The sequence below is a fragment of the Grampus griseus genome (genome assembly GCF_964374135.1).
Source record: "Grampus griseus genome assembly, chromosome: 7".
Classification (NCBI taxonomy): domain Eukaryota; kingdom Metazoa; phylum Chordata; class Mammalia; order Artiodactyla; family Delphinidae; genus Grampus; species Grampus griseus.
Window position 1 is genome coordinate 33,198,416 of NC_139001.1, and position 27,329 is coordinate 33,225,744.

Genomic DNA, 27,329 nt, shown 5'->3' on the forward strand with positions numbered 1-27,329 from the left:
TATAGCTCCTCCACTGCTGAATGCTTTTATTAAATTGGGTTTTTTCGCACCATGCCTGTGGCATACCCAAAGATGCAAGACATAAAAGTCCATGAAACTTGTAGCTGTCATGACTATATGGCTGCCATTCATTTATTATACACCATCTTTTAGAAACAAAGATTTCTCTTCAGTGTTCTATGTCCTGGTTTACACCTCACTCCTACTGACATTTTATTTTTGCTCATCTTGTTTTCCCTCTATAATCCCTCCATTCTTTACTATAAATAATCTTGTATTATCCTTTTTTTTTTTTTTTTTTTTTCCGGTACGCGGGCCTCACTGTTGTGGCCTCTCCCATTGCGGAGCATAGGCTCCAGACGTGCAGGCTCAGCGGCCTTGGCTCACGGGCCTAGCCGCTCCGCGGCATGTGGGATCTTCCCAGACCAGGGCATGAACCCGTGTCCCCTGCATCGGCAGGCGGACTCTCAACCACTGTGCCACCAGGGAAGCCCCGTATTATCCTTTAAGTCACTTTAGATTACTTTAAAAATAAATCAGTGTCTAGATTAATAATGATTTTCTTGTACCTTTCAGAAATGCAAACAAAGTTAGGAACAATTTTTTTCTTCCTGAAGAGACACCAAAATGTTTTGCTCACCTAATTTTAAAACCTTGAACACAAAAGACAACTTTACTTAAAGACAGGAGAAAAATTAAAGACAGTCCAAAAAGGCAAGAGAAACATATTAGACTGGGATTCTTAAATTGGTCCATCTAATTGTTACCTTCCAAAGGCTACGTTTCAAATTAATGGTTCACAACTCTCACTTTTCAGGTATAATTATCAAAATACTAATCATCAAATGCTAAATAACACACAGAAATGGCCAAAAATTCTCTACATAAAACAGAGAAACCACAGAACTGCCTTAAAATACAAAGAAAATATTTTTATTTGTATAACAAATATTCTAAGAAATAATGATATAATAAAATTAACACAGTTGATGTGATGTTGAGACACAAATAGGTATGAAATGCTATTGATGATTAATCATTTTGTTTCATCCAACCTCCCATTGATTATTTTAGAGAGCATCTCTGGTGTATTTCTGACTGAATCTTAAACATGATGTATCCAGGTGATTCAATTAAGAAATCTTTGAAAGAATGGTTCCTTCCATTAGTCCTCATTAACTCTTTTTTTTTTCTTTTTCTTCTTTTTCTCTGGACTCTGAAAAGAACCAACAAGAATGCTTTTGAAAGACCTGTAAATGTATGAGTGATTAAAAACAGCTTTTCCTCATAAAAAGCAAATTAGGTCTATTCTATTTCCCTGGAAAACAAGTTTGGAGCAAAGACTAAAATCTAAAAATATAAAACCACCTTTATCACCTGTACCAAATGATGTTCTCTTCCACCCTTAAACAAAACCCATTTTGCAATAAGGTTCTAGGTTTAGGAAATGGCCCTTTATAATATAAACACAACAAGGTTGTTGTACTTCCTCATCAATGAAACCATTTTTTAAAAACTACCTGTTCATTTCTAATATACAGAGTAGAATAAAATATAGAAACCCTGCCCATGTCAATAAAGTATTGGTAATTAAAAACAAACATACAGCAATTGCTGTGCTGGTGCATGGTTCTCCTTCAGAAAGCGGTTCTTCTTTAATGTGTTTCTTTTTGTCCTTTTTCTTCTTTTTCTTCACAGATGTCTCCTGTTCTTCCACCACTTCTACTACATCTTCTTCTACTTCTACTACTTCCTCCTCTTCTTCAACTGAATAAGGTTAAGTGTAAAGATACTACAATTAACATTGTATCAGACTTCTCTCCCTCAAAACCCCTTTGAGAGTCTTAGTTTTTTCCTGTCATTCAGGTCAACTATCCAATGTTTATTACATAATTTTATAATTGCAAAGGTCCTTCAAATATCTACCTAGTATGCTACTACTAACTTTATAAATGATAGAAAACTCAGAGAAGTAAATTTCTCATGATCATGTAGCTATATAGAGAGATCAGGATTAAAACAAATCATCTGATTACCAAACCCACTTTTTTGGGAAGACTAGTCAATTATATTAGAAATGATTAATAAGAGTTTGGAGTTAGGAGACTTGGGTTTATCCAACCTGTTGAAACCCTGAGTAAGTCATTTAATAACCTTTATAAACTCAACTTCCTCATCCTTATAAAATTTAGTAATGTCTATCTCACTGGACAATTTCTAGGATTTAATGATTTAACACATGAAAATTTATGCAAAATGCTTAGCATGAATGCTTGGCACATTAGAATGAGGACTTAATAATTGGTTGCTATCATTAGAAATTCACTGATCAAATACTTACTTAGTACCTACTATACGCCAGGGCTTGTTCTAGACAACTAGAGATACAGCAAGGTACAACACAGACAAAAATTCCTGCTTTTATGAATCTTTTACTTTAGTAGTAGAATGGAGACCAAAAAAGAAAAAAAGATATGCTATAAAATATTTTACATAGTAAACAGTCTTAAGGATAAAGAAGAGGAACACTGAGGAGGGCAATACATGTGGACATTTTAGACAGGATAGTCAGGCAGATACCTAAAAGAGGGAAGGGAGGGGACTTCCCTGGCGGTCCAGTGGTTAAGACTCCATGCTTCCACTGCAGGGGGCAGGGGTTCAAACCCTGGTAGAGGAACTAGGATCCCACATGACGTGTGGCCAAGGAATTAAAAAGAAATAAAAATAAAATAAAAGAGTGAAGGGAGTGAATTATGCACCTATATTGAGGGAAAATATTCAGGTAAAGAGAAGAGCAAATGCTAAGGTTATTTTAGGAAAGAAGGGGGGTTGGCAGGTTCATGGAAGAGCAAGGAATCCAATGTGGCTGGAGCAGAGTGAGCAAGGAGTAGAATTAGGTCAGAGAGCTAATGGGGGTGCCACTGTAGCTACTACATTAAGAATAACAGAGATGGGTATAAGTGGTTCAGTTCTAGATACACTTCCAAAATAGAATTAAAGGACTTCCCTGGTGGCACAGTTGTTAAGACTCTGTGCTCCCAATGCAGAGGGGCTCGGGTTTGATCCCTGGCTGGGGAACTAGATCCCACATGTGTGCCGCAACTAAGAGTTCGCATGCCACAACTAAGGAGCCCACCTGCCACAACTAAGATGTGGCGTAACCAAACAAAAATTTTTTTTTCCTTTTTTTTAAAAAAAAGTAGAATTAAGAGGATTTCCTGCCAAAATAGACTTGGGTTATAAAAAGAGTCAGTGTTAAAGGCCAAAGCAACTAGAACTGCCATTTCTAAGATGGAGAATATTATGGAGCCACAGGTTGGGAGTGGTAAGGGTCCAGGAATGTTAAGTTTGAAAAGCTTAATGAATATATGAGTAAAGATACAAATCTGGAGTTGAGTGTTTCAAATGTTACTGATGGGTTTAGGGATCTCCTTATTGTTCAGTAAGGAAATAGAATCACTTAAATAAATAACTTGTTTATATTTTCTTCACCCAGAGCAGGAGTCCACATTTGCTGATAGTACTTTTGACCACTACGCTACTTAGAAACCAAAAATTATATCAGTCATTGCTTTAATGCCTTTCTTGCTAGACCAGCTGGTAGGCAACTCAACACAGGTGCAGCTAATAAATGGGGGAGTTCAGTTATCAACTTTGCAAGAGAGCCTAGTTCACTGGTGAGCACCTATTAAATATTATCACTCTGTTGGCAGGCTACCCAGTTACTACTCTAGTCCTTTCCATGTAACAGAAACAATGACGAAAAGTAGTGCTGCATCAATTCTGTGTTCTACTATATACATAACAGAAAGATTTCAACAACTAATTTAGAAACCACATACCCTTTTTTTTCCATTTTAAGCTGATTCTCAAAATAGTTCACATGGTAGAAACTAAAGTTTTAGTACACTTAGTATAATCCTACATATTCAAAGAGGCACTTCTCACATTCCTCTATGAAACATGATAAATTTAACAATATCCTAACTATTCCCAGAGAACACGATGGTTTATTAAAACACCATTAGCTTTCAACATGGATGGTTTCGCAATAAAGTTCAATGGTATGTACTTTCCCAAGATTTATGAAGTCTGTACTTCTTAAGGAATAAGAGTATAAATGACATTAAAAAAAATTCAAACCAACCTTTAATTTTAACCTTGGCTTTTTTGGCCTTCTTTTCAACCACTTCATCCTCTTTGTCTACCTGTTCAATCTTGCGCTTTTTAGAATAGGTTGGCAGTGTTGAGTCACCAGAAGGATCGTAAGTCTTCACTTCACTGAAAGAGCCATAGAATTTTATAAAATCCCTACAAATATCAGTAATCAAATAATTCTAAAGAGATTTAAAAGGAAACGTCATTAGGTAATACTTACACAAACATACAATGCTGTTTCATTTTAGTGGCTTTAGGGCAGTTTATGAAAAAGTCTCCAAAAGGTAAAGAGGTGTCAACAGTAGGTCACACTTCACACTTCAAGAGAAGTGGTGAGCTAAATGAATTGTTTTAGTAATCAATGTAGTGACTATAGTATAGAAAAATAGTCAATCAGCATAGGGGAAAAAATGGAGGAAATCTCTTTATACCAAATGATTACACTAGAAAGTAAAAACTGAACCAATTCGAGTTTTAGAACACAATGAAAAACAAAACAAAAACCCTAAATCAAATTTAATACAGAATACTCCATCACAAGATTCCAAGCAGCAGAGGAACAAGAAGGGATATATATGGATAAAGATTCCTTGAAACCCAAATGTTTGCTTTTGTTCTAACAAAGTAGAAAAAAATTAAAGTACTGCGTGCCAAAAATGTGAACTAAACCTCATAATTGGTGCTTTAAGCACATGTGTTTAAAGTCATAAGCATAATGGCATGGGAACATTAAAACATTGTTCAAAACAAGCTAAGGAATGTTCTATTAAGCTATCTTACAGGCTCACGGCTGTTAACTTTTATAGGTTAAAAACATTTATAATTTAAGAAACAAAGTAGTGACTAGGTTCTCCTGGATCTCTCCCAGATATATGTGTTATTAAACTTTTGACTTTCTGTAAAAAAAAAAAAAAAAAGAAAAACAAAAACAAAGCCCCAAAACAAAGATCCACATTTTTTTCAACTAAACACAACAAATTAGGCTTTAAAAATTACAAAATACATGGTCATTGTAGAGATCTTAGAAAATTCACAATATAAAAGTAAATGTTAATTAATGCCCGTAACTGAATACATTTGGTTTCTTTCCAGAATAAAGGAGAACAATTTTTATGAATGTGTATACTAAAACATATATCTAAATACATATTTATAATGAGATGTTACTATATTGCTTTCCCTGCCCACTTATAAGATTTTACTGAAGGACTGTAAGAAGTCCTAAAAGCACAGTTTATGGATTAATGACTAGAAATGTTTTTAAGGCTGACATACACCGTCAATCTCTTTTCCACATTCTGTTTCTATCATTGCAACCTCATCAGTATTGAACATTATCTCAAATAGTAACAAAAACACCTCTCCCCACAAGTATCTTTTGTAATTTCATAGTGAGGTCTGAATACTTATCATGCCTCTTAGCCACTTTTAGAATTTTCCTTTGTCTTTTGACTCGTTTTTTAAAAAAAACAGGTTTCCCTGTGGCTTAACTCTGAATGGACTTTGGTTTCGATAAATGTTATACTATATAGGAACTATGAAGGAAAAATATTTATTATCAATATCTGGAAATGAGTAAATTAAATATTAAGGAAAAAGGCCAAAACAAATATATTATGTGTACTTATTGCAACAACGTAAAAATGTGTATATGATTAAAAACTAGACGTGGGGCTTGCCTGGTGGCACAGTGGTTGAGAGTCCGCCTGCCAATGCAGGGAACACAGTTTCGTGCCCCGGTCTGGGAGGATCCCACATGCCGCGGAGCAGCTGGGTCTGTGAGCCATGGCCGCTGAGCCTGTGCATCCGGAGCCTGTGCTCCACAACGCGAGAGGCCACAACAGTGAGAGGCCCGCATACCGCAAAAAAAACCCCAAAAACCAAAAACCAAAAAAAAAACCTAGACGTGAATATGGAAAACTGTAAATGGCAAAGAAATAAATTGGGATACTTAGTTGTTTTAAACAACAACAAAAAAACTGTCAACAATTAACATTTAAATAAGCAAAAATTGTTCATTCATGCTCTCCCAAATGTACTCACTCACCTTTTATGTTCATACTTTTCTGCTTTTGCTAATGCCTTTCCTGTTCCACTTATTTTCCGTATCTAAGAAAAGAAAAATCATTAATAGTTTTCTAAGGCATAATCTCTTTATAATATATATGGTAGTATGTCAATTCTTAGTATATATTAGGTAAACTGTTAACAGCAGGCAGAAAAAGAATATATTAGACATACTAAAATGTATCATAAGAGTAAAACTGGTTAGCAAATGAAATGAAAAAGTACATAAACTAAAAAAAAAAAAAAAAAAGTACATAAACTACTCATGGTTTATTAACTTTTGACAGGTAACACTTCTGCAATATGCAGGGTGTGATTCTTACCCCTCTATCTTCCAAGGTTCTCAACCTGGCCTCTAATTTGGCTCTGTTCTCAACTCCCATCGCAGAACTGGAATCTTCACCAAAAGCATCATACCGGATGGCCAAAGCAGTTTTGGCTGCCAGCATCCGAGAAATCTAATAGAGAACTTGAAGTTAGAGGCATTCAAACTATACTCCAAGATGAGATATAAAAAATTCTCTCAATAATTTATTCATGAGAACACTACAGATGAATCATTGACTCTACAATTCACTCTAGGATTTTTGAAATATCAGGAGTTACAAAAGTATTGTAAACGATACAACTCAAGCCACTTATCTTCTATTTGAATCTTTGCCACAGTATGATGGCTAACTGGTTATATACACAACCACCATTATTTTGTTGGATGAAAAGATATTGTAGTAGCTTATGTCTAAAACTAGCTCAAACCATTCTTCCATCTTCCTTTAGTTTCTACTATGTGACATTAGTCCTACACCATGGGATCATCCAGATTAAGTATAGCCCCCAGCCCCCACAAGCTTAACTAACATTTTATTTTACTGAACCCTTTATCTCTCTCATCACTCTGCTCTGAATTTTATAACATTTCAATTCCTGTTAAACTATGTATCCTGTAAAAAGCTTGAAAGTACTTTAAGCCTCAGTTTCCTCCTCTGTAAAATAGACACCTACAACTCATAGGGCTATTAAGAGGATTCACTAAAGTCCTATCAAGTGTTAGCACAGTGTATGCTATTATTTTTTTATAGGTCATAAATATTGATGTTAAATTGGTTTCCTGCCACACAGAAAACTTTTGATGTGCCTTCCCTGTCCCCACCAATGGGTAGAGTCTAGAAAAATAGTAACAGCAAGCAATAACACTTTCTTCTAACCTTTTCTTTCAGTGTACATAAGTGTTTATTTAAAGAATTCACCACTCTCTATTTGATGAAAAAGAAACAGTAGGAGGAAAATGGTTTGGAGGAAAAAAAGGCCTACTCCAGGAAAACTGTAACTGACCTTTCCTTTGTGTTTGGGACTTGTCTGGCCTACAAGTGAAGCATGATAAATGAGACCATACTTAGGGGTATCTCGTCTAGACTTGAGGGCTCTGAAGAGTGCCTTTTCTGCTCCAAGAATCTGAACTGTAGAAGCTGCATGTTTGGCCAAATTCAAAAGAGAACCTTCAAAAGAAAAGAAGTAGTTACCAGGAATGTACTTGCAAGTATTTGAAAGTTCCATATATTAAAAAGACCTATAGTCTTAATATTATAGCCATCAGAGTAAATAAAAATCTGATATAATACAGGATTCTATAGTCTGGAATTACCCCAAATTCCTGATATCTCAGCATTTGTGATTCATCCATTAACACCACAAGCAGAGGTCTGTGATAAATGTCTATGACAAGTTGAAGGTTACTTGTTCAATTTTACTTATTTGCCTGAAGAGATGGTATTACTATTTCACATTTCATTAGCATACCATGGGAGAGATAAAAACACATGTATTCACAGACACCACCCCATCTAGCCCCTATTTTTCTGAGATTTATTTTAGACATCAGATATCCTACTACTATAGATATGAAAAAACATACAGATAAATAAAGTGAAAATTTAGTATTAGGACATCTCAGTAGATCTATGTGATAAACTTCTTACACTTTATTTACCCCTCGTTTAAGATATGGATGAGGAGGACTTCCCTCGTGGCACAGTGGTTAACAATCCACCTGCCAAGGCAGGGGACATGGGTTCGAGCCCTGGTCCGGGAAGATCCCACATGCCGCGGAGCAATGAAGCCCGTGCGCCACAACTACTGAAGCCCGCACGCCTAGAGCCTGTGCTCCACAAGAAAAGCCACCGCAATGAGAAGCCCATGCACCGCAACAAAGAGTAGCCCCCGCTCACCGCAACTAGAGAAACCCCGCAGGCAGCAATGAAGACCCAACGCAACCAAAAAAAAAAAAAAAATATGGACGAGGAGATATAAGCACAATAATTAGGTATTAAAGTTGATGCTTTGTTAGACGTGCTGCACTGATTTTCTGTCAGAAAACAATTTAAAAAAAAAATCTCTTTCTCTTTTTTTTTGGCCTGGCCACGCGGCTTGTGGTACCTTAGTCCCCTGACCAGGGATTGAACCCAGGCCCCCAGCAGTGGAAGCGTGGAGTCCTAACGACTGGACCATCAAGGATTTCCCTAGAAAACATCAATTTTAATGCAGTTGCTCAACGACTAGATACGTGTTTAAAATTCAACAAACATACACTCGCCTTCAGGAAGTTGTAGCAGTGACATCAAAGATCACTGATCAAAGATCAACGTTAACAAATTTAAGAATGGAAAAAGTTTGAATTATTGTGGGAATCACCAAAATGTGGCACACAGACATGAAGTGAGCAAATGGTGTTGGAAAAATGATGCCAATGGACTTGCTCTACACAGGGCTGCCACAAACTGTGAATTTTTTAAAAAGGCAGTATTTGTGAAGTGCAATAAAACGAGGTAAGCCTATACTAACTGATTTCATCCTCCTGCATTCATCTGATTGTTCTAATTAACCATAACAAACTTTTGACAAGGAATCACAAGTGTCTCAGAAGAGGCAGTGACTAAAGATGCCTTCATTATCCGAAAGGAAATCAGGCATACAAATAAAATCATCATTGAACACCTGGGCCTTAGTCCTCACAAATATACCATTTACTTCTATTTATTACCTAGAATTACTTTAATAAGTATAGTTTAAAGATAAAAGAAGAAAAAAATCCTACCTAGAAAACAACTCAACTCTCAATACCCATGTTTACAAATTACATTAAAATCATCACCTGCATGAGCAATAAGCCGTGCTCCAACTAATTCACCAACCATGACTGTAACGTTGGGTGCAATGGCCATCATTCTATTTTGCAGATATTCATAGAGCTGGGTTCTATATTCGGAGATTTCAATCACCTGGTGTAGGGAACAAAATGAATAAGTCATAAATGACAAGAGTAAAAATAGTATAAAATTCACATGTCTAAAACATCGGAGTCCCAAATTATCATAGAGCAGTTGTACAACCGTGGGAAAATTAACCATTTCTTACCTCAGTTTCCTACAAAAGGGCTGTTGTGAAGATCTTATAAGATAATGTATGGAAACAAGCTAATACACTGCCTAAAAATAATGCTAATCAATATTACTGTTATTTTAAAAAACTCCAAGGGCTAGACATTTCTGTCATCCCCTGTGATTCTCGTATAGCTATCTTCAAATGAGAGGGAGAAAAAATACAGGCTACAAACATAAAAGTTAGAATTAAATAATTGAAGCTATACTTCTCTGCCTTTTTAATGGATTTATTATTCAGATAATGCGAACAATATAAATGAATTAGACAGTACTCTTAACTTCATTTTAGTATATATCTCCCCCTCTAAGTATAAATCAAGATGGCATCAGATGAGGTAGTGACTGAACACCCTCATATTTATTTATCAGGTGAGCAATACATTAAAAAATCATCATTGCCATCAGAAATTACAGAGCTGGTACCACCACAACTAGTTTCCCTATGTGTATAGTTTACCTGAGTGCAGAGATGCAGAATGTTGCAAATATCTTCTTCTGAAACCTCCGTTCCCATAGATATCTCTGCAGCTGCTTTCACTTCTGCTTCAACCTCTTCTGGCAATAATTCAGAAAGTGTGGCCGAGGCATAATTCTTCCTATCGCCTATGGAATGTTTGCAGAGTAGGAGGGAGAATCACTCTTCAACAAATTATATAAAATCCACCAAACAGTCAAAAAAAAAGTAGAGATAAGCCAATGAAAAGGATGCCTAAACAAAACAAAAAGCGAACAAGTCTGACCTAGTAACTTTCCTCATATAAAGGCTTGATTTTTCTCCCCACCACCTCCCTACAAAATACTACAGATAACAAAAAAAACAAAATACACCATGAAACAGGACTTACAATACTGTGATAGACAATTTGTAGCTAAGGTTATACTGAAACTAGGGCCATGAATTCTTAGGGGTAGTAATATGATAATATAATATGAGCCAAGTAACTCATATTTATTAACAATCCTCACGTTCTTCTACTAATATTGCTGTACTAATAGTATACAATTTAACACTAACAGTACAGATAGCAATACTATTTTTAATATTAATTATTATTAATATATTGCAGGATACCCCCAGTCCACAGTTGTCCTTATTAATGGTAATTTCACTGAGACACGTTAACCATAAGAAACCATTTCCAGAAAAACCAAATTAGGGGCTCCCTGGTGGCACAGTGGTTAGGAGTCTGCCTGCCAATGCAGGGGACACGGGTTCGAGCCCTGGTCTGGGAAGATCCCACATGCCTTGGTGCAACTAAGCCTGTGTGCCACAACTACTGAGCCTGCACTCTAGAGCCCGCAAGCCACAACTACTGAGCACAAGTGCCACAACTACTGAAGCCCATGTGCCTAGAGCCTGTGCTCGCAACAAGAGAAGCCACCGAAATGAGAAGCCTGAGCACTGCAAAGAGTAGCCCCCACTCAGCGCAACTAAAAGAAAGCCTTGTTGCGCAGCAACAAGGACCCAACGCAGCCAAAAATAAATAAATAAATAAATAATAATATATATTTTTTTTAAAAAAAGAAAAACCAAATTAGAGAATCATGTTCTCTGCTGCACAGGCCATCGAAATCAAAGTTAATTTTGTTCCTGAACTCTAACAGATATTAATATGGCTACACTCCCCAAACCTGCAAGACATAAAAATATCTTGGAAGTTTAAGAAAAAGAAAAAAACCCACTGTAACTCATGTTTTAAATGAGTCACAATGAAATGAATAAATAAAAATAAATCGCTATTTTCAATGCCTTAAAGGATCAAATTACTTACCAACTTTCTGTAAACACTTGCAGTATGTCAAATTATCCGAAATAATTTTTCCTAATTCAGGGAAATGCCAGCCATACCATTCTCTACACCGCATAATGTAGTTGTTTAGTTCTTTATCTAAGTCATCTAACAGGGCTGCAGTAGATTAAAATGAAAAAGAATATAGGAACTTAAAAGGATTTTTAAAAAAACTTGTGATGAAATATAAATTTACCATTTTAACCATTGTCAAGTGTACATTTCAGTGACTCAAATTCATTCAGAATGCTGTGCAACCACCACCAGTATCCATTTACAGAACTCTTCCATCAACCCAAACTGAAACTCTGTACCCATGAAATAATAACTCCTCGTCCCCACCTCCCCAGCCCCGGTAATCTCTTCTACTCTCTGTCTCTATGAATTTGCCTATTCTAAGTACCTCATAAGTGGAATCACACAATATCTGTCTTCTTGCCTGGGGCTTATTTCACCTAGCATAACGTTTAAAATTCATCTATGTTGTAGCATGTATTAGAACTTCTTAAGGACGAATAATATTCCATTGTATGTATATGTCACATTTTGTTTATCCATTCATCTGTGTTAATGGGTATTTGGGTTGTTTCCACCTTTTGGCTACTGTGAATAATGCTACTATGAACATAGCTGCATAAGTATCTGAGTACCTGCTTCCAGTTCTTTGGGTATATACACCTACAAATACTATCGCTGTTTAAAGGGATTTTTTAAATTGGAAATCGTTAAGACTTTGATGTCCAAAAATCATCCAATGACATGGGAGAATGACCTATTATATACAACTACAAGTGAAAAAAGCAAAATAAAACACAACACAGATCCCACTTATGGTTTTATGATTTTTCATGGAGAAAGAGAAATCAATCAGTTTACATTAATAGTGTAATCCATATTATCCAACTAGTCAAATTATAGTTTTTCCTTTCTTCTTCTCTGCATTTTTCAATTTACTTTACTTACTAAAAGTTCTAGCTCAACTCCCTTTTCTTCCTCAACAATTATAAAAGATACAATTTTAACAGTAGGAAAAACCCACAACGAAGAGACAAACAGATTAGTCCTCACATGCACTATACTTACAAATTGCCTGAACAATCATTGTATCCACTTTATCAGCACTAAATTTCAATCTGTATCGGGACAAGCTGGGGAGAAGGGGGAAAAATATAAATCACTAAAAAAAAGCATTTAGGAAAAGCATTTAATTAACATCTTAAAAAGACTTTTACCAGAATCCCTATCCTGGAGCTACACTGTTTACCTTTTTCATGCATGGGAAACATCAGCTAAATAAGAATACAATACTTAAGATCTAAAAATACACATTTAAAAAGAAAACGAATACATCTGTCCTGCTATAACCTACATTTCTGAAACATGAATTAATTTATGAATGATAAATAGGATAATGCTGTGTAGCTCAAACCATACTGGTTCACATACGATTTTTGCAGCATATTTAATGCTTTATGCCACTGGAAAAAAAAATAAGTACAGCACTGTAACACCTGAAAAGACGAAAGCCATGTAGGAACAATATTATACATAAGGGTTTCTTAATCTTTGCACTATTAACACTGTGGGCCTGATTATTCTTTGTTGTGGGGTCTATTCTGTGCACTGTCAGATGTGTAGCAACATCCCTGGCCTCACCCCAATTGCCAAATGTCTTCTGAGGGGTATCTGATTGCCCTTGATTGAGAACTACTGCTGTGCACAATGCCAATTAATCTTAAACTTGGACCCTAACTCAGTTTAGCTATTTGTTCTCTCTTAGAAATGTTTATTACAAAGTTTTTCCTGACTTTTGTGCATTTTGCTCATTTCTGTAACTCAGCTTTAACCCTTTCATTAATCTATGTTCATATTTTATTTGTTCAAAGGTCCAGACCTTTGTTTACTGTAGTATTTCTGTAATATAAATTTAACATGTCCTTTATTTTTTGGCTGTGCTGGTTATTAGTTGCGGCACACTGGGCTTAGTTGCCCTGCGGCATGAGATCTTAGTTCCCTGACCACAGATCAAACCCGAGTCCCCTGCATTGCAGGACGCATTCTTTACCACTGGACCACCAGGGAAGTCCCAAACATGTCTTTTCAACTGTTAATTTTTTTAGGGTTACAAAGATACTTAGGTTTTGAGTGGTTTACCCTTAATCCTATTTTTATTTCACAAACCCAATTATTGTAGTGCAATTTCAAAGAATGCCAAGCTTTTCAGGATTATATATATCACAGTATAGCAGAAATTCCTGGTCTAATGGACCTCTGGCTAAACATCACAGGTTAATGTTTTCCTTTGCCTCATAAAAACTCAAGAAAAAACTCAAAAAAACAAGCCCCACACACAACGCAGAAGAGGAGGTCATTACCAGATGAGAAAATTCAGGGAGATGGCAAGTAGATGGAATGGTAGCAAATGATTTAGAAGATGTAAAAGAGAAAAGAAAGCCCAAGAATTGTGGCATCTAATACTAGAGAGGTAGAGAATGCCTATCATCAGGTTTAGAGCCCAGACAATGGAGCCAAACTGCCTGGGTTCAAATTATGGCTTCATCACTTACCAGCTATATGGACTTTGGGCATCAATTTCCTCATTTGTTAAATGAGGATACTATTACTACCTTCCTCATAAGATTCTTGAGGATTAAGATAGTATTTGTAACATACCTTGAACTGTGCTATATAACTGTTTATTAAATAAAAATAATAAGACTATTTTCCAGTAAATCTCACCTGTGTGCCAACCCAAGACACATGGCTGCCATTTCACGTGGTTCTACCCCAGGGATTAATCCATCCATCTGTGAACGGATTCCCCTCATAAGTTCGTTAACAAGAGGACTATGGATACAACTGAGATTCAGCTTTTCCTATAAGAACAAGAACATTTGTATCAAATAAAGAACTAAACTTTTCCTAAAATTATTTAAATACTAAAATACCATTGATTTAAATGTATACATTTCTCAGTTTCATAAAAGCAGTTTCTCGTGTTTGTGGGAAGAACACTTGAATATACTATTGGTAGAGGTCAAAATTGGTATAAGCTTCCAGAAAGGCAGCCTGTCTACATGAATCAAAGCCATAAATAGATAAATACAATTTAACCTAGTAATTTTGTTCTTTTTGTTGGGTTGAGGGATCTTTTACTACCTTACATTATTTAGCCTCTTATAAAAATTATAAAGGTAATACATACAGAAGATTTTAATCAATAGTACTATAGGGAAGGGGACTGAATGAAAAGCACAAGTTCTGGCCTTAGGCCCTTTCCCTACTGTTAGGATCCCCGAAGTACTTCCAAATCTATACTAATGTTAACGTATATGTGTACACATATACATAAATCTTTATAAAATTTAAGTTTTTACACACCCCAGGCAAACAGGATGAATCTGTTCTGGACGCCTTCATTTTTTTCACTTTGCAGTGTATTTGCTAACTCTATACAAATTTACAGTTCTATTGCATCAAATGCAAATGACAAGCATGCAAAATTGTGTATGTTGCATCACATTTAAAGAAACAAATATTTAGTATGCATACAAGAGACAACCAGTGTTTAAGTTTTTCAAAAGGAGGAACTGAGAAGAAAAAATTAAAGATATTCATAATCCCACCAGCCAGCAATTTGCTGTCCCATGTGCCTTTCTGTATGCTTATTATGCTAAAATTTAACGTTTTAACAGAAAAATATAAACTAAGACTTGTGCGCACTTCAAAGGATGAAGATAGAAATTGATATCACTGAAAACTTAATTACCTGACGGTATTAGAAATAATCTATCCTAACAATCTTATTTAATTCACAATCCTACCTCAAAAGAAAAAAAAACCCTCTAATCTCTTCAGCACTTTCCTACCTCCAAACACCTAGAATTGATCCTTACTTCAAGAATGAGGACTGTAAATCAACTATACTTCAATTAAAAAAAAAAAAAAAAAGAAAGGGCTTCCCTGGTGGCGCAGTGGTTGAGAGTCCACCTGCCGATGCAGGGGACATGGGTTCGTGCCCCGGTCCGGGAAGATCCCACATGCCGCGGAGCGGCTAGGCCCGTGAGCCATGGCCGCTGAGCCTGCGCATCCGGGGCCTGTGCTCCGCAACGGCAGAGGCCACAACAGTGAGAGGCCGGTGTACCAGAGAAAAAAAGAAAAAAAAGAAAAAGAATGAGAGGTATGTTCATGAAGTTGCACTGTAATACCTACTGTAACTATTGAAAATCAAAGTATCGCAACTGGGATTTCCCTGGTGGTGCAGTGGTTAAGAATCTGCCTGCCAAAGCAGGGCACACAGGTTCGAGCCCTGGTCCAGGAAGATCCCACATGCCACAGAGCAACTAAGCCCGTGCATCGCAACTGAGCCTGCGTGCTCCAGCTACTAAAGCCCACGCGCCAAGAGCCTGTGTTCCTCAACAAGAGAAGCCCATGCACTGCAACGAAGAGTAGCCCCGGCTCGCAGCAACAAAGACCCAATGCAGCCAAAAATACATACATACATACAAAGTATCGCAACTGGCCTCTAAAATTTTCTGCCTTGCATGTTTGGGAGCCTACATATCCAGCCTTTCTTTCCATTCTCACTTTATGTTTAACCTTAGCAATTCTACTCCCTACTAAAGTTTTCTAATAAACACATACAATAAAAAAGAAATGTGATTTATGTTGAAAGGGAAAAAAATGTCACTAAACAAAAATATGCCAGGATATACATAAAGTGTTATCATTTTGGGGCATCACTTATATAACCTTAGTTTTGATAATCATATTGGAAACCAATTATTATGTAGCGTAGGGGAAAAAGATCAAGTATTCAAATCTGAGAACTTATGATAAACAACTCACTGCAAAGGCTAGGCTTGGTAGTCTTTATGCTGTACGGTGAGCTCTGATCAGCAGGCATAAAAGGAAATTATAACTCTACCTTTATGACGCCTCCTAGTTTAGCATCAGCTACAGCCAGGGGTTCATGGGCTTCTTTAACTATTTTCTTCAGAACTTTCTTCAGCTGCTTATTGATTTTGCCCTCCATCAGAGCTGTGAATGCTTTTTTAGGAAGAAAAACAAAAGAGTTAACCCAAAACTTTAACCGTAAGAGCTTAAGATTTTATTTAAATTTTATAAATAAACGAAAAAAACCCACTTATTTACAGAAGAGCTGAATTTAATATTACTTCTGAAGTGAAATGATAAACGTTACACATTTCACAATCTCATCTGATCTTCCCACCCTCATTTCCACTCCAGAACCAGGAGTTAAACCAGATCCAGCATTCCTTTCTCTATGGTCACACAATCCTTCTGAACTCAGAATTGTAAGTTGTTAGAAACAATCTGTTTTGGAATGATAAACTGATTCACTCTCCTGTGTCACTACAGACCGACTGGCCTGATTGTGAAATACCATAAAAACCGTGTCAAGACCGGTAAAAAGGAGTGTATTCATTTTGAAGGTTCTGCCACAGTTTAAGTATGTCCGAGTGGAGGTCTTACTTTTGCTAATCCTTGATCCAGATGTGTCAACAGGCCTCTAAATTATAAACCTCCAGCGATTGAGAACTTACTACTGAAGGCAGCCAATTTGAGTTGGAGGCTGTTTTCATTTCTGGCAAGCTCTAAATGTGCTACTTTGTAACTCTCACCCTTCTTTAGACCTATACTTAGATCCTTTAGACCCATATGGACTAATTAATACTAATACCTCTTCTAGTTGTCTGGGTTTTGGCTGAACTTAAAGTATGCCTGGCAGGAAGTCTGTCACAATTTCTAAGGTCAGGCAGCAGTTTGTGCTTAATCAGCCAGGTACTTGCTCTTTCCTCCTTGGGAATTCAAATTCCCAATCATTTGAATTTCAAGTGCATTTCATCTGCTATCTGGAAGATCAAAGGTGAGGACAAAAACCACACAGATCTTAAAGAGGTCTCTACACTCTAAGAAGCTAAGATTCAAGCTACTTTTGTTGAGTTCTAACAATTTACATATTGTAAAACATTGACTCCTTTCTAATATACATTTCTCTAATAACTGTATTTTCCTTACAAGTGTTTAATCTTTTCTAATTAAAATATTTTATTCAATGTCCTGCTTCTAGCTCTCAATCTTTCCTATCATTTACTCACACTTTAACCTAGTGTTCTCCTTTAAGATTTCTTAAAAGTAAAAAAATTTCTACTCTAGATCCACTCTAACATTCACAAACATTTAAGTTCCCTGTTAATCACTCTTCATTATATGTATTTTAAAAAGATGGTATACAGAGATGGTGACAGGGATAAGGGGAAGCTGAATCTCTCCTCTTCTCTATTAGCCACTATTCAGCATCCCTCAGCAGTCTTCCCCCTTCATCCAAATTTAGGCTGGCTCCAAACTTTACTGTGGCTGTTTGTAAGATGTGAAACTTACAAGTCTAACCAAGAGTAAAAATAAACCTTGCTATGCAAATGGCACATTTTAGCTACTGAGACCACTATAAGTTGACACACTCTGGACTCATTCTTAGGCTACAGGTTTTTTTTTTTTTTTTTGCGGTACACGGGCCTCTCACCGTTGTGGCCTCTCCCGCAGCGGAGCACAGGCTCCAGACGTGCAGGCTCAGCGGCCATGGCTCACGGGCCCAGCCGCTCCTCAGCACGTGGGATCTTCCTGGACTGGGGCACGAACCCATGTCCCCTGCATCGGCAGGCGGACTCTCAATCACTGCGCCACCAGGGAAGCCCTAGGCTACAGGTTTTAAATGTATTCCCTGACATCTACAACCACTTAGTTCTAGTTCTGTCATGTCAAAACTGCCTTATAACTGAGAGAGGGAAGTTAATTTTCAGGAAGGACTCTGTTCTCTTAATAATAATAAGATGATGTTCAACTTTCTGGTGAAAACTGATGGGAAAAGGCATTGTAGATTTCTATGACTAGATTCCTGACAGAGCTCACTACCTTCATTCATTTACCCAAAAATATTTTTGTGCTAGGGATTTGATGGTGAACAACACAGTCTCTGCCCTCATGGAATTTAGATTGAGTGTGTGTGGGGTTGACTTTAAATTCTTACCCAGCATGCTATTTTCTCCATTTATCTTACATTATTTTAAGGAATACCTGCCCCCTCCCAAAAGGGCCACTTGAGATCAGAGCTGCAGCACTTTCCAACTCCAAGAGGAGCTACTCAAATCAATCTATATGAATAATGCTCCCCAGAGTTGGAGAATAGCTAACACAATCTTGCCTGGGATATTACCAAAATTCTACCCATATTTATTTTTAAAGCTGTAATATACAGAACTATCTTTTAAAAATTTTCCAGGCAAAAATTACCATATTTATGCTTTATGGCTCTATAAGACTTCAATTACTGGATGTGTGCAGCCCTAGAACTATTTTTAAAAATTTGAAAATTGGCCTCGTTGGCTCCTCCTTCAGCTCACCCCTCTGCCAAGGTTGGGGTGGCCCATTAATATTCCAACATATTTAATAAGATTCTTTTTTTATTTTATTTTATTATTATTTTTTTTAAATAAGATTCTTAATTTTCACTATATAAGAGAACTATACCCTTCTCCTGTGGCTGGTGAACAAAATTACTTGGTTCAGTCAAATGAATCTTATGGCTTAATTTTAAGCCACATTCTTCCTTATGGTCCTTCATTTTCAAATTATACCACTAAGTAGTTGGCTGATCTGAGATACAGAATTTAAGCAACTGAAAATTCATGATTAGAGTTTTATATCTGATGTTGTTTTCCCTAGCATTAAAAGAACATTATGAGACCAAGTGCCTACTGAAGCCAAGCCTAGTCAGTAAACCCTACTCATGTCTGTTGTCTCATCCCTAGGACTAGCTGAAGGATATAACAGCCATCCATTCTTCTAAATCATAAAAAAATCATGCCCCCTTCAGGTAAACTCTTATGCATTTCTGTAGTTTGTGTAATAAACAAAACAAACACCACATACACACACACACACACATACCCCTCTACTAGTTTTCTTAAATCTTCTAATAATACTGTGCTTTTTTAAACTAAAAATGTATATACCTGGAGAGCTGTTTTATTATTATTCCAACTCTAAATCCTGGCTATTCTCAACTTTACCCTTGGATTAAAATGATCAGAGAGCAGTGTACTTGACCACATTACCTTGATCCCTTGCAGAACAGCTTTTACTGAATTGTGCTTCAGCATTATGCTGTTGGTTTCCACAGGGAGATCAATTTAACCACTTCTCACCTCTCATCACATGTAGGGAAAAAACCAGCCCTATAGTGAAAAAAGCTAACTCAATGTTGTCTCAGTGGTAGTGACGAATTTGAGTTAGATCACTTAAATTCAGTTCCAAAAAGAATGCATCATTGACAACATTGAATAGGGTTAACTCAGGCAACTGAAGCAAACAATCTTTTAATGAGGATGACAAATCACCAATATCTAAAAAACCAAAAGAGCCAGTCTTTGACTTTACCTGCCAATGCCTCTGCTGTATCCTGAAATTTCTCAAAATGTTTCAGCTTTACTCTAGAATTAAGGGAAAAAAAAATGTTATGGGGGCACACTGATTGTGCAAAAGCCACATATTTAGGAGAAGAGGTGTTGGACTGTTTCCAAAGCATACACCAATAAAAAACTTTCCTGCCATTGGGCATTGGTGTAAAGTTAGATATTCTTCTAAAATGACCAATAAAATGACCAATTTCTCTAAATGTCAGGCTAGTAATGTCTGAACTATTATAGAGGTTGTAGGTTTTGAAGGAAACTTGGAACAACAGAAAAGACGTTTGCTGCCACATCTAAACGACAGGAAAGATGTTGAAGCTTCAACATAACCTCTGCTGCTTAAAGTTAGACACAAATGCCTTTTACTATACAGCACAGAAGTGGCTTAAGAAAAGGTGTAAGGGTCCCTCTTACGTCAGAAATCTCATGACATTGATTTGCGCATCCAGTACAGGTTCCATTAAAAAATAACTAATTGTTAGATCTAATTCCTGTTACCCTTACTTTACCGCCTTCCTCCCTACTCACTTATGTGCAGGGCAACATTATTTTATATCAAAACAAACACATACAGTTAATCCATTGTTGTCTCAGTGGTAGTGACGAATATTTGATTTAGATCACGTAAATTCAGGTTCAAAAAGGATACATCATCGACAACAATGAATCAAGTTAACTCAGAAAACTAAAGCATATAGCCCTTTAAAAAGGAAAACTAGTCTTCCACTGTGTCTAAAATAATGTTATCTCAAGCAAGGTTTTCTCACCTCGTCAGGGAACACCCTGGTGGTACCTTAAATGCACACTTAACAATAGAAAGAGGTAAGAAAAAAGCAATTATTTCACCTTATCCCACCTAACCCCATTTCCACTCATCTGAAGTGGCATTTGTTCATATCTCTGTATATTTGCATAAATGCATATATAGGTGTACAGCAACACTTGCAAAATGCAATCACGTTATACATATTACTCTGAAGCATGGTTTTCCAGTATACCATGTTTTCCTAATTATTTAGTATGACATCTCTTGGGGTTCAACACTCTTTAGCAAGCTTGAGTAGTTTCCTTCTATTCTAGTGAGTTTTTATTAGCACGAACAGATGAATTATGAAATGCCCTTTGGCATCCAAGGACATAATCAAGAGATCAGTCGGCTCCTTCCTAGGACCACACTCACCAAATAGGATATTTCACAGGGTGATTCACAGATGGTGAAATAGCCTTCATGACTCTACCTTGAGGAAAAGCCAGCTCTCTCTCCCACCACTCCTTTCTTAGAATGGGCATCAAGGTTATATTCTATATTCCTGTCCAGAGACCTTGGGGAACAAAGGTACGCCTTTCCAGTATTTACTAGCTAGTTATTTTACTACGCCAGAGGGAGTTAGGAAATACAGGTCATAAAGAATAAATAAACTATGAATTAAGTTCAAAAACACCTAAATATCACTAACTTAGAGAAATTATAAGTTAAATCAATTAGCAGCCCATGCTTTTGACAGTTATTACTTTAAACAGAAATTTATACTTAATTCACAATCAATTTACGCTTTCAAATATCTTACAAAAATAGTGTTTTTTTGGGTGCTGTCCAACCTCATCTGCAATTAATACAAATTAGCTGAGATGGCCTATGCTCCAAATAAGGAATCTAATAATTGGGCTCATACCAATATTATTCCTGAAATGAGTTCAAAACAAAAAGTTATGGATATATTACATGAAGGGGGGGTACAAACACACAAAACAAACAAAAACAAAAACCTCTAAATGTTAACTGCTAAGTTCTTAGTTTCAAGATGACTTACATTTTATTTGCTTTCTCTGGAGTTTCAAATTCTTTCCACAAACTATCAACCTCTTGAAGTTTCTTTTCATTCAAAACCTGTAAATAAATATTTAAAATAATTTTCTTTAAATTGCACAGCTTAGGCATATACAGCTATACCCTTCAAGTACAATTGTACATGCAAAATGAGGGTGGTGGGAGCTATTTTTCTCTCTGAAATAACCAGTTTTCTTACCCTGCATAAATTTTTGGTCAAACTAATAAATCAAGCAGCCCAATGAGTAACTGGATGGAGTTTAGATCTAGCTGGGTATTTGTTTAAAACTTTCTATTTTTAAGGAGCTCCCTAACCCCTTCACAAAGGCTGTCATATTCACAGATCAAAAGAATTTATTTGCCTACTTTCTACGGAATAAAATTTGTTCTTTAGGGACTTTCCTGGTGGCGCGGTGGTTAAGAATCCGCCTGCCAATGCAGGGGACACAGGTTCAAGCCCTGGTCTGGGAAGATCCCACATGCCGTGGAGCAACTAAGCCCCTGCGCCACAACTACTGAGCCTGCGCTCTAGAGTCAGCGCGCCACAACTACTGAAGCCCGCGTGCCTAGAGCCCATGCTCCACAACGAGAAGCCACTGCAGTGGGAAGCCCGCGCACAGCAACGAAGAGTAGCTCCCGCTTGCCGCGACTAGAGAAGGCCTGTGCCCAGCAACGAAGACCCCATGTAGCCAAAAATAAATAAATAAATACTTAAAAAAATTGTTATTTATTGCTATGAACATCCTGACAAGAATTACGGATTTCTCTAAAACTAAGATACCATTAGTTCTAAGACACATCCTTATGTAAGAAATTTTAACATGTCAAGGGAAAAAAGGGGTACTTTTATCTATGAAACACAGCCATTAACATTTAGGTATATATTCTTCAAGACTTTTTGACTGTCTATGCTGCATTTTATTAATGCGTACTTTTAGGAATCGTGCTATACAGTTAACACTTAACATATTGTGGACATAATTCTAGGTTTTAACAAGAATCACATTGCATGAATATACCATCATTTATGCCCTTATTCATAAATATACATAGTTTTGTATGTATACATGTTGTATTTCTTAGGACAAATTATTGGAAGTGGAGTTAAATGATCATATAAGAAACGCATGTTGACATATGTATTATCAAAATGCCTTCAAAAGCTTCTATTACTTTCACTTAAATCAAGAGTGAATAAAAGTTCTTATTTTCCTACACCCTCACCAATACTGTGTGATAAATCAGCTGCCCAAGTATAGGCTAGGGTAGGATCAATCCTAAAATCCATTTCCCCCCATATTTAACATCCTTGAAATTGGGATGTCTTACAATTGATGGCAGGTCAGTTTAACTAGCAGTGTAAAATAACAGTGTATTATACTTGATGAAATATAGTATTATAGATATTATACATATCTTGTGGAAAAAGGCTGCTGATCAACTAAAAATTATACTTTACCGACAAGCCACATTTCACCAAATCCACAGTACCACAGAATATTTACATGGTAAGACTTATTACCCAGTTATAGCCTAGTACATATTTCCATGATGAAACATGAAGAAATACGATTTTGCACAACACCTGTATTTTCTGTCAGATGAGAGTGGCAAGATGACTTTAAGGATTTATTGTGTTGTTTAAATTTAATCCCACACACAGCTGAATCAAATATATTTACAGAACTGGAAAAACAGGAATCACAGTAATGAAGCAGTAAACAATTGCAAAGCACACGGTTTTGTATTAAAAAATTACAAACCACTAACATTTCTATTTTGTATGTCATGAAAACTTTAGAATACAAAGACATTCCATCAAATCTCATGAATGCACTGAAACTTTAATTCAAAGGTATTTTTTTGTTAAAGGAAATTCACAGAATAGTAGTGATTTTTAGTAGTAGTTTACTCAGTATGCAGTTAACCATACCTAAAGTTCAATGATTGTTGACAGGATAAGTACCAAATAGGGGATATGACTCATGAGTAAAATTCACATTTTTTTCTAGTTGAAAAGCAAGTATATTTGAAGATAACATTTGGATAACAAAATTGGCATATTAAAGAGATATTATTTCAAGTTAAAGCAACAAAGGAAATGTAATGAAATCATGTTAATTCATGACCACTGAAAGGTCTCCAAGGACTTTGTTATGGCAAACAAAACCTTGGCTACTTTATGTTCCCAGTCATGCATAACATACTGAAAAGAACATTACTAATAAAGTCTGAACAAAAACAGAATTAGAAATAATTGCTACATTTTCTGTTACACATCTATCTCAAATTTTTAATCATTCATTTTCAGACAAGGAAATCTGAAACATTAATATGCAAATCCATTTTAAGTTTTATCATTTTGGATTAAGATGGAATGAATAATTTAGCTATTGTCACCACTAAAATCTTTAGCACCACTGTTATATTGTTTGCTAGTTTTACTATAATAAGTACTATATGTACCTATTTACATTTACAAAAAGTGAGTTATATAGTATGTAAGTTATACACAATAAAGCTGGAAAAACTTATTGCTTAGTAATCATGTTATACAGGAACTTTGGTATTCACATAAAAAGCTCTTCCTCGAGCCCTTGAGAAATAAAGGAACACACAACACTATGCTACACAGCAGCACTGTACAACATGACTACTAAGAATTTAAATGAATTAAAATTAAAATTCATCTCCACAGCTTTACTAGCTACATTTCAAATGCTAAATAGCTGTATGTGGCTAGTGGCTACCATACTGGGAAGCACAGCTACAAAAGGTCTGGGATGAGTAAGACTGAGGAATGTCTAGTCTTACTCTGTGTGCCATGTGACATAAGGGACACAGGCTTGAGTTTCTGCAATATTCTACAAATAATAATAATAGTTCTTTTCAGGTACTGTCTCTGCATTTATATATAACTTTATTAACAAGCAACATTTTCTGGAAAGTTTTAAATGCGTTTTGAATCACTGTGTATATATGGATATGCATATACTGGGTCATGATATAAAATGTATTCCTCACTGTGAACTGAGATTAAAAAAAGTATGAAAAACTTTCTTAAAGCATTCTTATTCAAGCATGAATTTTATGCAACCAAGGTAATTTTATACCCCAGCATTTTGAAAGATTACGGGAAAGGGAGCTAATAACCTTGTATTGCATATCTCCACACACATAGATATTTCACGTACTATGATATTCACCCCTTTAAGGTGTAAAATTTACTTTTCAGTAATTTTCACAAACTTGTGCAACCATCACTAATTCCGGAATACTCTGTATGCCTATTTTATTCAGGAAGAATCAATAACAGCTACTAACTCCAAATATTTATAAATGAAGCAATATTTCAATATATTTAAGTCTTTAGTTATTTCTCTAATATTAGGTTACATAAAACATAAACCACAATTTTTAACAATGTTGAACAGTAACTTGCAGATAAACAACATTAAAAACTGCAACAGAATACTCAAGACTTATTTTTATGGAGAATACTCTTTATTAGTAGAAATCAATAAATCATATGACTTTATACTTTATGACCCAGGTCTAGAAACCATACAATTGCTAAACCGACTCCTCCCCACTGTTAGAAGCAACCACTGGACAGTGCAAAGTCACCCCTCCCCTCTTAGCATCCAGGTCAGGACAGTATACGTAACATCAATTTGGATGAAATTCATCCACAGATGCTGATTCAAAATATGACAGACTACTCTGGCTAAGAGAATTTGGGGGCATGTGCAGAACTCTAAGAATTTAGAGGGACCTTCCTGGTGGTGCAGTGGTTAAGGCTCTGCACTCCCAATGCAGGGGGCCGGGGTGCAATCCCTGGTCAGGGAACTAGATCCCACATGCATTCTGCAACCAAGAGTTCACATGACACAACTAAGGAGCCTGAGAGCCGCAACTAAGGAGAGTGCCTGCTGTAACTAAGACCCGCTGCAACCAAATAAATAAATATTAAACAAAAATAATAATAATTTAGAAAAGACTGCAAAAAGCTGGGGAAAGTCTAACAGACCCATTTCCGGGCTCCAAAGCCTTTTATAAAGTCCCTTAAAATTGCTAATACTACAATCTCAGACAACTCTAATGAGAGGAAAAAGAAGCAAAATCAGCTTTCGGATTTTAATTATCTCATTGGTTTTCTTAAAAATAACAAGTATTTAATGTAACATGCAAATAGAAGTATATTTTCAAATGTCAAAGAGAAACTTGGAAAATAAAATGAAAACCTTTCTCAAATAAACATTTTGGTATGTACCCTTCCAACTCTCTGCACCCGTACCACACAGGTGTTTGATTTATAACTAGAATCACACTATATATAGTTTACCTAGCATTTTTTGACTTGTCAGTACATATGAAAAATTTGTTTTTCGTTGCTATATTCGTTGAACCCAAGAGTCCGATACGTAGATAGAACTCAATTTACCTGATGCTTCCTATCATCTCAACAGCACCCTATTACACGAATGTCCCACTGCTCAGTTATTTCCTTGCTGATGAACCTGAAGTTAATTTCAAACTTTCCCTATTAAAAAACCCAAAACTCAGGTTGGTTATATCCAGCTCAGATTTCCCCCCTGGGCTTCAAATTTGAAATGACCACTGTATCTCCACGTCTAACAGACATCGAAAGCTTCACACAACCCAAACTGCAACTCTTTAGTATCCTCCCCATTCCCAGCCCCCAAATCCCTAAACCTTCTCTTCCCTTCCCTACCACCACAAACCCACTTACTTAAACCCAAACCTCGCATTCTTCAACCAGCCAATCCCGTCAGTTCTACCTTCTAATTTTCTCCTGATATTTCCTTCCCTCCATGCCAGCCTTAACCCAAGCAACTTCATCTCGTCTAGATTAATGCAAAAATATCCTCCTTCCGTTCTTGCACCCCATCCCTCGTAATCTATTCTGCACAGAGCAAAACAAGTGCATTAAAAGACAAAGTTAGGTGAGGTCAGTCCTCTGTTAAAACCTTCCAATCATTCCTCAAAACTCTCAGAACAAAACCCATACTCCTTATCATAACCTGTAAAATTCGAATACGGCTCCTGTCCACCTCCCTAACCGGGGCAAATCCTCTTACTGAACCCAGAGCCCCAAACGGCGCGGCCACGTGTTCACCGAAATATGCGCCTCCCAGGCCCAAAGCCTTCCCCCTTCCTTTCACAGCAGGGGGACACAAAAGGCACCCACGCGATCCTGAGCACCGTCGTTCTCTCCTTACGTCTTTCCGTCTCCTCTCCTGCCCAACACCTGCCTTCCCCTTCCAACGGCTCAATCTCCCACCTACCTTAAAGATGGCGTAGCCGACGGACGTTTCAAACAGCACCAACATGGTGAGGACGGGTCAGGGAACTGCGCGCCCGCCGCCGAGCTCTTATATCAGTGAAAAAAGACCAAATCTGCGGCCCCCAAAGGCCCGCAACGCCGCGGCTGGCCAAGCACCAGAGCGCCCACCTTCCCGCAAAGAACCAGATCACGTTGCCTAAACGTTCCACACTCCACTACAACCAGAACGCGTGAACGCGCTTCTCTTTC

At 36.8% G+C, this 27,329-nt stretch overlaps 1 protein-coding gene across 2 annotated transcripts; it reads right to left on the reverse strand.

Annotated features, from left to right (window-relative positions):
• Positions 1-935: 935 nt before the first annotated feature.
• NOP58 (NOP58 ribonucleoprotein) lies at positions 936-27,329 on the reverse strand. Of its 2 annotated transcripts, XM_082658579.1 has the most exons (15): positions 27,082-27,329; positions 21,756-21,832; positions 19,913-19,965; positions 16,380-16,501; positions 14,192-14,328; positions 12,536-12,600; positions 11,435-11,569; positions 10,120-10,265; positions 9,374-9,500; positions 7,558-7,721; positions 6,549-6,683; positions 6,206-6,267; positions 4,148-4,281; positions 1,607-1,767; positions 936-1,216 (listed from the first exon to the last, which is right to left on the reverse strand). In XM_082658579.1, the coding sequence occupies exons 1-15, from the start codon at positions 27,124-27,126 to the stop codon at positions 1,166-1,168; spliced, it is 1,614 nt and encodes a 537-aa protein (XP_082514705.1). In that variant the 5' UTR covers positions 27,127-27,329; the 3' UTR covers positions 936-1,165. The 2 variants fall into 2 exon arrangements, with proteins under 2 accessions (XP_082514705.1, XP_082514706.1); XM_082658580.1 differs by lacking the exon at positions 19,913-19,965.

Coding starts and splice junctions, on each gene's coding strand:
- NOP58 (XM_082658579.1), bottom strand. CDS start 27,126: ATGTTGGTGCTGTTTGAAACGTCCGTCGGCTACGCCATCTTTAAG. Junction 14,329..16,379: donor AACTAGGAGGCGTCATAAAG/GTAGAGTTATAA, acceptor TTGTTCTTATAG/GAAAAGCTGAATCTCAGTTG. Junction 12,601..14,191: donor TGTCTTGGGTTGGCACACAG/GTGAGATTTACT, acceptor CCTTCTCCCCAG/CTTGTCCCGATACAGATTGA.